General features: G+C 32.7%; 1 protein-coding gene across 1 annotated transcript in view; it reads right to left on the bottom strand.

Moving 5' to 3' along the window:
• The window catches only part of LOC124363402, a 147,495-nt gene that overhangs the window by 118,472 nt on the left and 11,726 nt on the right, over positions 1-17,297 (bottom strand). Inside the window, exon 3 of the mRNA XM_046818653.1 lies at positions 15,638-15,665. Within this exon, the coding sequence (XP_046674609.1) occupies positions 15,638-15,665 (28 nt within the window). The remainder of the gene's footprint in view (positions 1-15,637; positions 15,666-17,297) is intronic.

Here is a 17,297-nt window from a genome sequence, read left to right as displayed (position 1 = left end):
GACATTTCAAAAGCGAACTGATCTATTGACCTGGAATTACGAAGCTTAGTGCCTATACAGACAACATCGGGTTCGACGATGATGTTAAATGTCACTTCATGGGATTTGGCTGAGCGTTATTAGAGCCTTTCACTGAGTAGGCTGGCACAATCTGTTGAGGAACCAAACATTTCTTTTCTATATGAATGTATGATTGTCTGCAAGACACTTTGAGAAGGAAATGAGCTACATATTTGAGCGACATGTGGGGTGATACTCCAATTTTGTTATTTTAAACACGGTATACAATAGATAATATAGGGTTTATTGAATAAGGAAAACCTATTTTGCATGTAACATTGTGACATAAGTTAACGAATACATTAGGCTCGGTTATACAAGTACTAATAATTTGTAAATAAAATTCAGAGTTACATCGTTATACAAATATCACCAATTTAGATTAAATTTATCCATTAAATATTTAGTTTTAAGTTAACATAAGTGCGAATAGTATTTTTTGCATTCCTTGTGGTGAATAAAAAGAAATGGTCAGTTAAGTTTCGTGTATTTGTCTAGCGATGATTCAAACCATGATACTCGTAGTTTTGGTGATAATTATCAAACAACTTGACATTAATTTAAACAGATGCTTCAAATTGAGTGATGAAAGAGATTGGGTACTTCTGGTTGTCTTAAGTTCGATTTCAGTTCTGCCATTTTTAAAACTCGATCAATGGCTGTATAAAAAAACGAGTAGATTGGTATAATATAAAACTGCCAGCAGAACATTTTGACCAGTAGTAGCTGACGTTGCTCTTGGAACAAATGAAGTCAGCTTTGCACCTCCTAATGGTCAAGACCATTATAACTTGGTGCGGGTAAGCGGTCAGATGATAAGATGATGGGGGGTGGGTGGGAAGGGGTTTGTGGGAACAACACAACATTTCAGCCTATTGATAAGTTGAGGACGACTATCAAGATAATGTTATAATCCAGTGAAATTGTATAAGATAACAATTACAACTTAAAGTAAAAGAAAAAAGTCACAGTTTTATCTATGATACAAAGAAATATATAGTTATATATATATATATACATTAAATTGTATAAATTGCAATAGCCTTATTTAATTTCAATAAACATTGAATCACAAAAAGTACTTGCTCCGTCGCACCGGAAGTCGAACCGATCTTTATCATAATTTATTGAATCTTTATCCGATTATCTTTATCACAATCGGATAATTTATTGAAATTAGTTATATATATATATATATATATATATATATATATATATATATATATAGGGGTTGGTAATCAATCTAAATTTGGTTTGAAATAAATGTTCATAAATGTTTAATGTAAATAATATATTAAAATTACTAATTTAAGGAGACAGCACTAAATTAAAAAAGCAGCACATTTTCTTACAATTTCATTCGTGATTAAGATGACAATAAAATATAATAATAGTAATTAATCTAATAATTTGTAACAATCTTTCTTCAATTGTACAAGATAAAATATTTTACCTTTTAAGACATAAATTGTTCTTTTAATTAACTTACATTTTTCATACATTTTGATTTCTCTTTATGTTTGTAATGCCTTTAAAAATATATTAAAAATCAAACATTTAATGATTTTGGGAAAGAAACGCAATGTTTGTTTAAAAAAAACTCTCCTTCTGATTAAAATAAAAAAAGTTGGATCAAATAATAAACCGCTATCAATAAACCAACAGAAATGGAAGTCACATTTACATCACTTCCGATTAGATGGCTGACTGGCATTAGTGAACATTGGCTTTGACAGTTGTAAATTACATTATCCTAGCTTTTTCTCTAAAATGGAAAATATTAGAAGTTTGTAATTGTATATGAATGCATTTAGTTGGAACATTTTAACACGATGATTCGACACTTCTAAAAAAAGTTTTAGCTAACTAGTCTAAAAGCAAACCTTTAAAATCGTTTTACACCCTCTTTAGTCACCGTAAAGCAACGATACGAAGGAGGAAAATACCTCAAGTTCAGATATCGGCTACATTAAATTATTACTTTATTCTAGAGTAACATTACCTAGAGGTAAACATAGCTAAGACTAACAATTGGCTAGTATATATATATATATATATATATATCTAGAAGGACTTATATGGGGATTTACAATTTTTTCCCCACTTTCGTGTAGGCACCCAATAAATGTTCAAAAGCAAAATGTTGCTAACCGCGAATGTAAAGGTACCACAAAGAATATTAGAGAGGGGGGAGAAGGCATCCAACTATTTCACCGAGGAAAAATATCCTTGGTGCGAGATCCTGATTCTGGGAAGTCATGCTTCATCTGTCCGCCACAACGGTTTGGGACGGAACAGTGTTGCTAACATTCTATTCTTCCCCGTTGACAATGGGTGAGGTGGAATTGCACCATGATCCCCCGTGGTTTCTTAGAAATAGGAGATTGACAAGAGGAAATTCCAGCTTCTTTTAGTAGGAAACACGAGCATAAAACAAAGTTGCTCAAGGGTTAATATTTGAAATGTTAAAATTAATGAAGAGTTTCACTACAGAAAGTTGAATGCCCTCAGGTTCACGGAAGAAGGTCTGTAGTCTCCAAGACATTTTGTTTGACTAAGAGCCCAAAAGACATGGAAGTCACAGGTCTCGTAAACGAATTAAACCAGAGACAAATACTTATAACTTAAGAGTTTGAGCTTGAAACCAGTGGGTCAAATCTAAACGTGGTGAATTCGAAGAATTGAGCCAATAGCCCAAAAAATAAAACTGAGTTGCAATCTACTAATTCCAAAGAGTAGAAGGATAATTTCCTTAAAATATGCGACTAAGCCCCACGACTATTATCATCATACTATCAGTTAAAGATGATAACATTGTCATCCCAACACAAAGTAGGCCAGTAGGCCACTTAATTCATCCTTGTTGTTTTGTTTATTATGTATGTTATTAATTATCATAAATACCAGTACGTTAAACCCTCACTGTGCGGTGATCGAAAACTTTGCCTTTTTCAGCTATCGGCTTTTCAGTTACAAAAGCTTTACCTAACAGAAAAGAATATTCATAACGTTTTTATACTACGAATATATGAAATTTTCTAAGTCTTGAGACAAACTGCAGTGTTATTAGTTAAATAGTCCTCAAACTATATTAATTTAAACGATTCTCTATATCCCCCAAAAAAGATAAAAATATGAGTTGTAGGCGATTTTTGAGCACCGTATAGACTGAAATACATCTTACAACAAACGTTATGAGAAATGAAATTATAGTGCAATTATTTAACTTTATCTAAGCTAATGAAGTATAATAGCTTTCCGTTTATTTTAGAAAAAGGAGACATTTGGAAAATGGTATTTTTGAATAATGAAAGCTGATTTGCAATAGACATTATAAATAAGAAGAAATTAAACTGTTTAATATTTACGATGACTGCCCTAGAGAACTCTTAAGGCTGTAATTACAGATTGGTAAACAACGCAGATTAAAAGGAGCTCTGGTGTTATTGTGAGACAAACCATTAACTGCTTCGGAAAGTTAATCATAAGGAAAGTTAACGTATTTAAAAAATCAAGTGACTAAGTGACTTGAATATAGCTGATAAGTATTTAGGAGTTTGGTTGTAAATTATGAATGGCTCACTTTGCTCAACTGCTATTCATGATTTTGAATCTCAAGATAGAGATATAATTACCAGTGATATAATTTTAAGATTACTTGACAAAGAAAGATGAATGAATGAGGTTCTTCTTGGGAGATTAAAATGAATGAATGAAGATATTAAATGAAAGAATTACTATTAAAGCAGCTAAATTTTGATCCACAGTTTTTGTAAGATCTCGTTCTTAAATGAAGTGCTTTCAGTGTTTCGCCACAAAGTACTTTAATCTTTACATTTTTAACTGTAAAAACTAAATTTACTCTTATATCATTCGTTTTATTTGTGACGTTAAAACGGTTGATTGCGATTAAACAGTTCTTTAAAGTGACGAAGATCTAGATACGTTTATTCTTGGCTAGTTCTTAAAAAGCTTATATTTATTTAGAAAGAGAAATTTCTTTAAAAGAATCTTAAATATTCCTTAAAAAAGGAAAAAATGTTTGATTTTTTACTTTAAGCTTCTGAGTGTTTGAAAGTTCAGTGCTTTCCTTATATTAGAATATAAATTGTTATCTTAAATTCTAGGTTCATTGGATGAAACAACGCTGACTAAATTATAATAACAGAACAAAGATTAAGAACCTGTCTGCAATTAATGAAGTAATTAATAAACGTCAAATGTTGTTTTAATACTTCAAACAAGTACGCTTACAAGGTATTCTACTGGTTATTTACTCCTAGCTCAGAATTTTTCCTTTAATTACGTTTTGCCATGAGAAAAATTATGCCTAGGACCACACACTGAAGACAGTTATGAATGGCAAGTTAATTAAAGGAAATGCAGTAGAAATACTCCAACGCGAATATAAAGTGGGAGACACTAATGAAGAAAAGGCAAGGCAATAAATATCAGCTGAAAAGAGAATGAGAACGTTGTCATAATCAGGGCTGCAAAGTCCGAGATTCCAGTCCCTCCTTTGTTATTACTAAACAATGAACTTTTATTTACCCGATATTGTTATTTATTGAATATTAAACGTTCCCTTTGACTTTTTTCCACAATATTGATATTGTTATAAAGATATTTTTATTGATAATAAAGACATCACTTTATATCAAAGTTCACTCTTAGCAAGAAAGTAATCAGGACGAAATTTGGGAGGGGGGGGGGGTCAGACAACTGATATTTCCCTGTAGTGGCAGAGATTAAGGCCCAACTTATCGCTTAAACTTTAAAATATTTTGGCGAGTGTTAAGTATTTTTAATACATGGATAGGATGATGATACACCGATGTCAAAAGTCCGACATCCTGTTATCCTTCCAGATCATCCATCATCAGTGATACACTTTGAGTAAAGGAAGACCGAGTGGCACATGTGAGTGAGGTGTTGCCTTGTTAACCTAGTTAATAACTAGTTACGGTCGGCTATTTCTAAGAAAGTGTGATTAATTAAACCCAATTACCAAAGGTGGCCTACATATCAACTGTGAACCATAGGATTTCCGTCTTGCTGATTGAAAACGAGTCATCCTATGTTTTAGAATGGGAAATATTTAATTGATTACATGAATATTTCATATAGACCATCTCGATTTTGAAGTACAAAGGTGAATTACAAATTTGAAAATACAAAGGTTTATTTGTCAAGTTAACTTATTTACTTAAGTTAAACTTACTTAATTACTAATAGAAACAAGAAAATACATTTACTTTTTCAATCGATCAATCTTTCTTACACCTCTAATAAGAACTTACTGAGATAATTATTTGTAATCCTAAATCAAGATCGTCTTTTGAAAAATTCTGGTATCCAAGACAATACCTGTTTGGAGTAACTGACAATATTCAATTAAAAATATTTAGGAACGAATCACTACATAATATGTATGAGTTTCGTGTTATCAGTTAACTAATACAGAAAAAAATACACAACAAACATAAAGTTAAGAGGTATATTAAGGTTGGAAATTGTATTAAATAGAATTTTAAAGTTGTATTGCTTTGTACTATTTATTGCAGCGACCGTAGCAACCCTGCCGTTCTATAAATTTGGCAACGTTGGCAGATACCGAAATAAATAAGAAACAATCGCGTACCAATGCATGCGATGAGGATAATTAATCAGGTGGAGTAAATTGTCATACTGTCTTTAAATATTTACAAGAAAAGTCGAGAAACTATTGTATTGGTCACAGTTAAAACATTTACTTATGTAGTTCGTCACTCTAATACGGGAAGAATGAGCGTATGGTTTCTATTGCTGGCTTATGTGATGTACACATATACATTCTATGTCATCCAAGGGTAAGTGCCTGCACGTTCAATTATACATAATTAATCTAATATCACGAAATCCTGGTTACAGATCTTTCACACGATCCATCCAATAGATTAAAGTCCATTTCATTACATGATTAAAGTGTAAACACGGTGATGAGGCATTTTAAAGTAGGAAACTTAAAGAAAACGTTCTAATATTTACATACAATACGGCGTTCAAGAGATAGTTGAGCTTAAATGGGGGAAGTTTCAGGACATACAACTTTGCCTTCGTTCTGGTTCAGAGAGATTGGCTTCCTTAAAATTCTTGGGTTTCCATCTTCAGTCCAACCTTAAATGGCACTCTCGCATTGACAATCTGGCCGGAAAAATTCTAAAGGGTCTATTTATGATTAGGTCGTTGAGAGGGAATGTATTTCCTGATGTTCTCCTTTGCATCTACTATGAGCATGTACAATTTGTACATAGCCACTTGTCTTATGAAACTTCACTATGGGCGAATTGTTCTTATGCTCACAAATTGTGTTTCAATAAAAACTGTCCGTCTTCTCTGTGGTGCGGACTGGCAGGCTCACTGCAAACCATTTTTTGTTAGGCTAGGTATCCTTACTCTATCGTCTATGTATTTTTTTCAGTTCTTATGTGTGTAAAAGAAAACTTGCAAAGCACAACTAAAGTTAGTGACATACATAACTATATAATAAGAAATATACATAATATAGCACAAACAAGATGCATGTTTTCAGCGACTCAAAAAAGTTTTGTGTATCAACGGATTAAAATTTACAATGCATTACCTGGAAAATTAAAAACTCTGACACCTCAAAGTTTTAATATAGCACTTAAGGAAATGCTATTGAATAAACCACTGTATAATATTACAGATTTATATAGTGTAATAGCTACACTATTTCCTTAAGTGTACATTTAATTTGCAAATTGACGACTGTCATGCATTTTGTAAAATGTCAACTACAATAAAGATTTCTGATTCCTGATAAGGTTTACATAATGGTTAAATTGCGGCAAACTGGCTTAAAATATTGCACTACCCGTTTAATGGAATGCTTCATATTAGACATTAAACAAAATATGTAAATAAAATCTTTAAAGTATATAAATTTCGGAATGAGTTATGTCGCAACAAACCGTGGCTGTCTGGAACTGTTATCTTTCGACTGTAAAGAAGGACTGTAAAGAAGAAGTTTAATTATTTCGGTGAAGCAACCACCTGTGACAGAAACTTTAATTGAAAATATAATGTGCTTTTACTTACAGCATGTTCAGAGTGATTCTGTGGAACCCGAGGTTGCTCATTACACCAAAAACGTTTTACTGACATTTCAGCCTCTCAATAAATATCTATATGATTTATGTTTAGTTTATAAACAAATCTCTGACTCAAATGTACTTTGAAAATAATTTAGTTACTTTCATGCTTGCCTTTATCCCTTTTGTAAATTTCTTTACTTATAAATAAGGTAATGAGTATATGTTAATAATTATTAAAATAATACATTATGTACTACTTAGACTTATTGCAAGTTGTTGATTAATGGAAGATCCACTACTTGTCAACGTAATTCCAGCTTTACCTAAGAAGTTTCATAGTTTGGCAAGACTGCACAAATCCAGTCAGAGAAATTCCCTTCCACTTTACAACATCTATTTTTATCTTCCTCAGTGATCGTTTTCCTCTGCAATAACTAGGGACTACACTGCACCAATCCAGTCGGAGAATTGTCTTCCACTTTACACCATTTATTTTTATCTCCTTCACTGACCACTTACAGCATTTGTTTTTATCTCCTTCATTGAGCTTCTACAAAATATCAGAGATTTCACAATTTTGCTACACATTATCAATCCAATCAGAGAAATTCTTTCCACTTAACAACGCTTATTTGCACTCCCTTCACTGATAGTTATCTTATGCAATAACTAGGGACTACACTGCACAAATCCAGTTGGAGAATTCCCTTCCACTTTAAAACATTTATTTTTATCTCCTTCACTGTGTGTGTTATTTTATAAAAAATCTCAGAGATTAAACTATTTGGCACGAATACACCAATCCAGTAAGAAAAATTCCATTCCTCTTTACAACGTATATTTGTATTTCCTTTACACATTGGCATTCCTTGCAAAATCAAAATAGTGTTTACAGCACTAAAGATATGCCTCTCGGCCAGGAAACCATCTAATAACTCTACACAGTGTAAACTGGAAGAGATAACTATATCCATGAAGAATTCACTACTACTTGGAAACATTGCAACAATGACAATAAAAGCAGTTACCTTTTACTTTCCAAGATGATTCATTCCTATTTCTTGACTGGTTGTTCACCTCTAAAAACTTTTCGAAGCGTTATTTTGTACTGCCTACCATCCAGCAGTACTCTAAAATGTTAACTAGATTCTTTGTAACTTTATCAACTTATCAGTGCCGGTCAGAGCCATCCTTTTCATTTTTCGAGATGATCAGTTTCTCTTTTAGCGCGATTGTTTATCTTTGCAAAATACTTAATGTGTTATTGTTTTTGATACAGAGTTCTGCCTTTCAGCCAGCAAAAACCAGAGGTACATTTTAAATTATTGTAGTGTAAGCAAGGTAAAAACCCAGTCTTAAGAATGGAACTTCGAAGATTTAAGCCAACAATGGTTTCGAAGCCCTTTATATTCTCAATATAAACACACCTTTAAAAACCAGACAATCTTCAGTTGGTTCAAAACTTGACTGTGATGCCACTCTGGTATTTTATACGCTCTTATTTGATGTGGAAATATCGTGAATTTGACCAACAGCGCGAGAGTTTCGCTTTACAGCATCGTAAAATCTCTGGAAGATAAGCCTTGGATCAATTCAAGTTACGGCTCAGTATCGCTTCACGAATATATAGCTTACTCAAGTCCAGCCAATCCAGCTTTACCTGTGGAGTTACACAGTTTGGCAACACTCTATTAATCCAATCAGAGAAATTCCCTTCCACTTTACAAAATTTATTTTTATCTTTCTCAATGATCCTTATCCTCTGCAATAACTAGGGACTATACTGTTCCAATCCAGTCGGAGAATTCTCTCCCACTTTAGAACATTTATTTTTATCTTCCTCGCTGATCCTTATCCTCTGCAATAACTAGGGACTATACTGTTCCAATCCAGTCGGAGAATTCTCTCCCACTTCAGAACATTTATTTTTATCTTCCTCACTGATCCTTATCCTCTGCAATAACTAGGGACTATACTGTTCCAATCCAGTCGGAGAATTCTCTCCCACTTTAGAACATTTATTTTTATCTTCCTCACTGATCCTTATCCTCTGCAATAACTAGGGACTATGCTGTTCCAATCCAGTCGGAGAATTCTCTCCCACTTCAGAACATTTATTTTTATCTTCCTCACTGATCGTTATCCTCTGCAATAACTAGGGAATATACTGTTCCAATCCAGTAGGAGTATTCTCTCCCACTTCAGAACATTTATTTTCACCTCCTTCACTGTCTTTTATGTTTTTAAATCTCTGAAATTACATAATTTGGCACCAATGCACCAATCCAGTCAGAGAAATTATCTTCCCCTTTACAACGTATACTAGTATCTCCTTTACATATTGTCATCCTTTGCAAAATCCCAGTTGTGTTTACAGCACTATAGATATGCCTCCCCGCCAGGAAACACACACTCTACACACTCTACACTGGAAGAGATAACTATACCCACGAAGAATTCACAACTTGGAAACATTGAATCAAAGACAATAAGTGCCTGTTCCTTTTACTTTCAAGGTAGTTCATTCCTATTTTCTTGACTGGTTGTTTACATCTGCATAATTATAGAAAAGCTATTTGGTTCACTAAACTACAGTTCTGCCTTCTATCCAGCAGTACCCCAAAATGTAAATTAGATTCCTCATAACTTTATCTATGTTGAATGGACTACTTGGAAACAATTACTCTTTTTGAGCAATCGTTTATCTTTGCAAAATACTTGATTTCTTATTGTTTTTGGTACAGAGTTCTGCCTTTAAACCAGAAAAAACAGAGGTACAGTTGAAATTATTTTAGTGTAAACGTGGGAGAAACCCAGCCTTAAAAATGGAACTTAGAGGCCCTTCAAATTATTAATATAAACACACCTTTATATACAAGTTCAGTTGGTTCAGAATTTGACTGTGATTACACTCTGAGTTTTTATACTCTCTTATTTGATGTGGCAATATCATGAGTTGACCAACTGCGCGTGAGTTTCGCTTTACAGCATCGTAAAATCTCAGGGAGATAGGTCTTGGATCAATTCAAGTTACGGCTCAACATCGCTTCACGAATACATAGCTTACTCAAGTCCAGCCAATCCAGCTTTACCTGTGGAGTTACACAGTTTGGCAACACTCTATTAATCCAATCAGAGAAATTCCCTTCCACTTTACAACATTTATTTTTTTCTTCCTCACTGATCGTTATCCTCTGCAATAACTAGGGACTATACTGTTCCAATCCAGTCGGAGAATTCTCTCCCACTTCAGAACATTTATTTTTATCTTCCTCACTGATCCTTATCCTCGGCAATAACTAGGGACTATACTGTTCCAATCCAGTCGGAGAATTCTCTCCCACTTCATAACATTTATATTTATCTTCCTCAGTGATCCTTATCCTCTGCAATAACTAGGGACTATACTGTTCCAATCCAATCGGAGTATTCCGTACAACTTTACAACATTTATTTTCACCTCCTTCACTGTCTTTTATGTTTTTAAATCTCTGAAATTACAAAATTTGGCACCAATGGACCAATCCAGTCAGAGAAATTCCCTTCCCCTTTACAACGTATACTTGTATCTCCTTTGTACATATTGTCATCCTTTGTAAAATCCCAGTTGTGTTCACAGCACTATAGATATACCTCCCCGCCAGGAAACACACTCTACACACTCTACACTGGAAGAGATAACTATACCCACGAAGAATTCACAACTTGGAAACATTGAATCAAAGACAATAAGAGCCTGTTCCTTTTACTTTCAAAGTAGTTCATTCCTATTTTCTTGACTGGTTGTTTACATCTGCATAATTATAGAAAAGCTATTTGGTTCTCAAAACTACAGTTCTGCCTTCTATCCAGCAGTACCCCAAAATGTAAATTAGATTCCTCATAACTTTATCTATGTTGAATGGACTACTTGGAAACAATTACTCTTTTTGAGCAATCGTTTATCTTTGCAAAATACTTGATTTGTTATTGTTTTTGGTACAGAGTTCTGCCTTTAAACCAGAAAAAAACAGAGGTACAGTTGAAATTATTGTAGTGTAAACGTGGGAGAAACCCAGCCTTAAAAATGGAACTTAGAGGCCCTTCATATTATTAATATAAACACACCTTTATATACAAGTTCAGTTGGTTCAGAATTTGACTGTGATGACACTCTGAGTTTTTATACTCTCTTATTTGATGTGGCAATATCATGAGTTGACCAACTGCGCGTGAGTTTCGCTTTACAGCATCGTAAAATCTCAGGGAGATAGGTCTTGGATCAATTCAATTTACGGCTCAACATCGCTTCACGAATACATAGCTTATTCAAGTCACTCACGTGACTGACGCTACAAAAACAGAGCAGCAAATCCGTAATTTATTTTTAAAATGTTAGTCATTTACAACGTATAGAATATATTCCAAACTTTCAAATCCCACGGCGTAATGTTATTTAATGATGACGAGAGTCCAGGTTTTGAATTCTCCTCATTAGTATGGTGGAAATATTCTTTAATAAGAGAATAATTTTGGATTTCACGGTATGCAGGAACACATCTTGACCAAAAATATTTGTAAATACAAATCTAATAGTATCTTTAACTAATTGTGTTTACTTTAAATTTGAACCTGAACTCGAAAGCATACTGGGATACTAAAGAAATAAAGCAATACAATGACTAACCGAATCGACAGACATGTATGACGAAAGTATACTAACAAATCTAACAAAGTAACTTCATCAGATGTGATACTTTGTCACATGATATTACGTCATATGATACTAATCAGTTACTTTACAAATGTGTTTATTAAAAGGTTTTCTTACTACCATTACGGTTACTTAAAAGCCCAATGTAAAACTGTTATAATTGTATTTTACCTTTAATTTTGCCCTTTTAACCTCAAATTTATTAGTAGGACAAAGAGGAACCTAGGTACAGTGTTCCAAATCTCTAAGAGATTTCTATTAAGAGTTAACAGGATGGACAGACAGACATACAGAAGGAAAACAATACGATCTTTAGAAGAAGCTGCCGGACCTTTTAGTTACAATTTCACATATATATTGTTACGAGTATTTTCTTACATCTGTCATAAAAATTTTACTGTTTTTTAAAATCTCTGTTTTAAAATAGTACTATTTTTAACATCCATGAGAAGTTAAAAATTTTGTGTTAGTCCCCCTTTTTAATATTTATCTCTTAGTCGTTTCAAAGAGTATTGAAAGTTTTATTTTTAATTTTGAGGAGGGATCTAATAAAATCGACACAGATATAACATAATTTATTTGCCACAATATAGTTTCATACAAAACAATTTCATAAAGAACCCTTAGAACTTTTAACAAATTTGTGAAACAGTATTTCAACAGCGATTAGATATAGAAGTGTGATTCCACTTCAGGTTAATTCAACCTTTACCGTAGCGGAGGGGTAAAGCTGCGGTTCTCTAATCGAGAGGTCACGGGTTCGATCCCCAACAAGGCCAAAAAAGCTTTACAAATAGGTTTGAACAGTTTTCAGCAAAAAAATTTTATTGCAACCAATAAAAATGCCTCTGGTGTAGAAAGTAGCCCTAATAACTCCCAACAAATATGGTTAAAACTGTACGTACTACATTGTTCCTCGAATACTGACAGTTTCCCCAATTTTGTGTTTAAAAGCGATCCACTGACGAGTTAATTACAACTGAAAGTCAAAGGGACAACGAGGAGTTATGTAAAATGGTCGACAGTTACATCTTGCATATTCATTGAGTGGGTGTCATTTCTAACACGGCAATGGCGGCGGTGCGGGGGCGAATGTTCACTCTTCTCTCACGTCAGATAAGCTTTACAGCCAAAGCGATCCTCAAAATTGTGGCCTTTGTCCCGAGAACCTTTTCCAAAAAGCGAAAGAGCTATTTAAATTTTTAATTTCTAAGCATTCAAGGTTTGAACATTGTGAGAGGTTTTATTTAATTAAGTAAAAAAATGATTTATGTTTATTTTGGCAGCAAGTTCAATTCTACCGAGGCAGAGAAATATTCAGTGCTTTAAATGAAAATTCTTGTTTAGAACCTTTAATTTGGTCTCATATCTATATTTAAATAAATCTTATAATATTTTGTTATTATAAGAAATCTTCTATGTTGGATCTGACAATAACGTCACATTTATGAAAACGTCCAATACTCTATCTGATCAGTTATGAAGTATTAATGTTTGAATTCATTAATTAGACAGCAAATAATCCATTTGGTGTATTTTTACAAATATACCTACTTATTCTCTTCTCTGTGATGAGAAAAATACCAGATCAAGATTACGGCTTTTGGAATATCTGATTGCTGCTCACCTAGAAATACATTTACATTATTATTATATTTTTTAAGTGCCTATAGAGAATAGTGAGCGCAATGTTTTAATTGGTTGTAAGGTAATGACTTTTTTAATGACCCGCTCTAATGATTTTGATTAAAATCATATTATTTAAAGCTGTATTAGATTTTGAACAAAATTACACCTACTGCATTTCTCTGTAACTATGCTGCAAAAGTAATAGGAACCATCTAATTTTTATTCTTAGTTTTAAATTTAATTTATTAATATCTTCAAAACAACATAGATATATTTTTAAAAATGTTTGCTAAAATCAAAAAATGCTAAAACGCTAAAAAGTTTTGTAATGGATGTACAATCATATTAATTAAAATTTGAAAAATTACAATCCACCGGCATTAAAAAAGAGCAAAATCACATTGGTACCGATATTAACTTTAAAAAGATTAATTTTTTTATCTTTAAAAATGCAAATAAAACCATTAAGTCTCTTCTAAGTATGATATGTTAAAAATGTAACATGTTTGAATTTCATTCTCGTAAATTTATTGTATGAAACGAGGTTTAATCTTAGAGCGAGTTTGATGTTTCTCTTCAATAACTGCATTTATCCTTTAATTTTACCATCCAGAATATTTTTGTAGTGTATAAAGCACGATGTAAACAAGTTTTTTACAATACTTTACAAGTAATCAAGTGCTTGTATAAATTTCTAAAAATATTTGAGGCAATAAACTGTGGAAAGGGTTCCATACTATGTTTTTACCACAAATTCAAAATAAGTAATACAAGTATTTTGTTGTCGAAACTGTTTTAACGGTTTAAAACATTATTTAAGTTTTAGTAACTAGGTAGCAAAACTTTCAACAACGATTAAAGTATAAAATCACTTGAGAACATCACATATTCGTAAGTATGTGTGTGTAGGTGGTTTTAAGAAGGTTCTTTCTACACCAGTGGTATTTTAATGTCACACTAAATATTTTTAAGGGCAAACGGCCCAAACCTACTTGCTAATTTTTATGGACGCCCGTGTGAAGCGAACGCGTGACCTCTATGTTGGAGAGCCACAGTCTTACCACTACTATGGAAATAATATACTCTCATCTATATACTAGACTAATATATATGATCACAATTATTTACTGGACTACCTTACTTTATTACACTAACAAATTGTTCTACTACTGTTGCTATGGCCGTCTTGTGCCGTTTCGCCTCCTATCTCAGGTGGTTTTAAACACCTCTAATAACCTTAAATTGAACATTAATTAACGTAATTTTGTTCAATTCAATGATTTATTCTATAGCAATTAACGTACCTTATTTTTATGATTTTTAAAATTAGACTTTTCAGCATTGTGGCATAATTAATGTTGCCTGTAGCCTACAAATTACAGTTGTCTATTTTTATTTTAGATTTTATATACAATAATTGTTTTAAAAGAATACAAAATAGTTTATTATTATTAATAATAACTATAATAATACCGCTGTGCACAGTAACAAGACCAGACTCGTCACCACGCACAAGCCTCTGTGGCCGGCCCATGTGGGACCAATTTCATATATATTACGTGTACTATGCTTGTTTGTAAATTTTGAAATAAATTTGATTTGATTTTTAATAATAATAATTGTTTATTGTCGTTGATAATTTACAATATTGTGTGGCATGTAAAGTTATACAAATATTGGCAAAAATGAATAAGACTAGAGTATATTAAAATATACACTTTTTGACATATTTTATTACTCGTGGCAGCTAGGCAAAATCAAAATAGGCTTCGGAAATATAATTTACTGGAACCAGAGGTTCTCATACACGTGCAAAGCCTACAATTAGCATGTGAAGGCGCGGGTAACTGCTAGTACGAGGAAAAAATAACAAACATGTACCCTCTAAATATAAAATTATAGAATACTGATAATTTCAAGCAAAGAATGATTCCTTAGTAAAAAGCTAAAGTGTACACGAATAACGCCACCCCTCAACCAACAAAATCGATTAATGCCCATGACGAGGATAAAATTTTAATTTTGTCTTAGCTGCATCGGGCGAGATTTTGTGTGTGTTTTGGTGTAAGTATAAAATTAATTGGATCTACTTAAGTTTGACACTGGATTTGGATAAGATTGCAATAGTTAATGAATTTAAACCGTAGAATGAAATTACCAACGGGACCAAAGCGAATATCCACCACCTACAATTAGCATGGAGTGTGCTTGTACTCGATTCCACAGTATTTACAGCCACTAACAGTAAATCGCTCAGTGGCAGATTTTACAACTTGGGATTAACAATTTAAATGACTTTGTTTTACATCTATATCCGCTAATGATAACAAGGCGACACGAAGCTGCTGTTTGGTCCATATTCAATAGATGGTTTTAAATATTCAATTCGGTAGTTTAATTGTAAATTGGAAAATAAAACAATCCCAGCCATTAATTAATATGGCCCTCAAAGTAAATACATCCTTGACCTATATTTGATCCACGAGGTTGAGATAATTTATACTTCACATCAAATTGTCTAGGTTCCGAAATATACATAAATTTAAATAGGAGACATTAATAAATTAGTGAATTAATTTTATTTTCAAATGTTTATCATCGGAGATAATAATGTTAAGGGAAGTTTCTGATCATTACGTATTATTTCACTAGATTTTACAGTACAATACCAAATTTCGTAACAACTCATTACGATGCAATGTTCAAATTATTTTAAATGCCAGGATATTACTGGGCAAAGAAACTTCTAATAAATCTTCATTTATATATTTACTAATAATGACAGCTCATGGTCTATATACTGGAAAATTATATAATTTCATATATGCAACAATTATAAAAATTGGTTAGGTGACCCACGTCAACATTTTACACTACAAAATCATAATAAATCTACTAGTCCTTCAGCACCTCGTAATTATTTTAAACCACATTTATTTTAGGAAAAGGTATTACAAGTAAGCTACTATATAAAAAGTTTACAAATTTAGAGGAATTTCTAATACAATCAGTCAAAAACAAGTTTGTGTTATATTGTTAAACATATTAATTAATTATAGGATAACAATAAGTGTGCTATATAAGCGTTGTAAATTGGCTCAGCCATGCATATATTGCATAACAGTGCTATTGTGGTAACATAAGCGGCAATACATAGACTGATTGGCGATGTCTAAAACTTGTGCAAATTCGCTCGTCGCTTCCATTAGAAATGGGATTTGATTAAAAAAACAACTTGAATAACACAATATAACTGCTTATTTTACAGATGTATATTGTTCCTTACAATTTATGTTCTTGCTCACAGATTGATATATAAAAAAGCACATCAAGGCCTATTGAAACATGAGCAAATTTAAACAAACTACGATAATGAAGTCAGTGATCGGGAATGAATCTAGAACACACTGTTTAGGAGTAAAAGAATGATGAAATTCCAAGAGTCGGAGAAATAGTTCAGTTTATGAGAGCTAGCTGTAGTGAAACAACCTTAAACTTTATCCCATGAAATAGTTTGCATATTTTTACGACCTTAACTTATCTTGAAATACAGGGTGAGGCAGACCACCCGTACAGTACGTATAGCGGCCAAACCAAACGAGGTAGATTATTCCTAACAACTTAAATCCTCTTATTTCCACCCCAAAGAATTTTGAGAAATTATTTTGAAATCTCTAAAACTCCCCAAAAGGGTAGTTTTTGGATGGTAACTAGGGGTGGTTTTTGGAAAATTTTCAAACGTAAAGGTATGTTGAGTTATGCCTCATTTTAAAGGTATTTCTTCACTGATTATTTTGATGCAAAATGTTTGAACATAT

This window comes from Homalodisca vitripennis, chromosome 5, assembly GCF_021130785.1.
Source record: "Homalodisca vitripennis isolate AUS2020 chromosome 5, UT_GWSS_2.1, whole genome shotgun sequence".
NCBI lineage: Eukaryota > Metazoa > Arthropoda > Insecta > Hemiptera > Cicadellidae > Homalodisca > Homalodisca vitripennis.
This window is presented reverse-complemented; position numbering and strand designations above follow the sequence as displayed.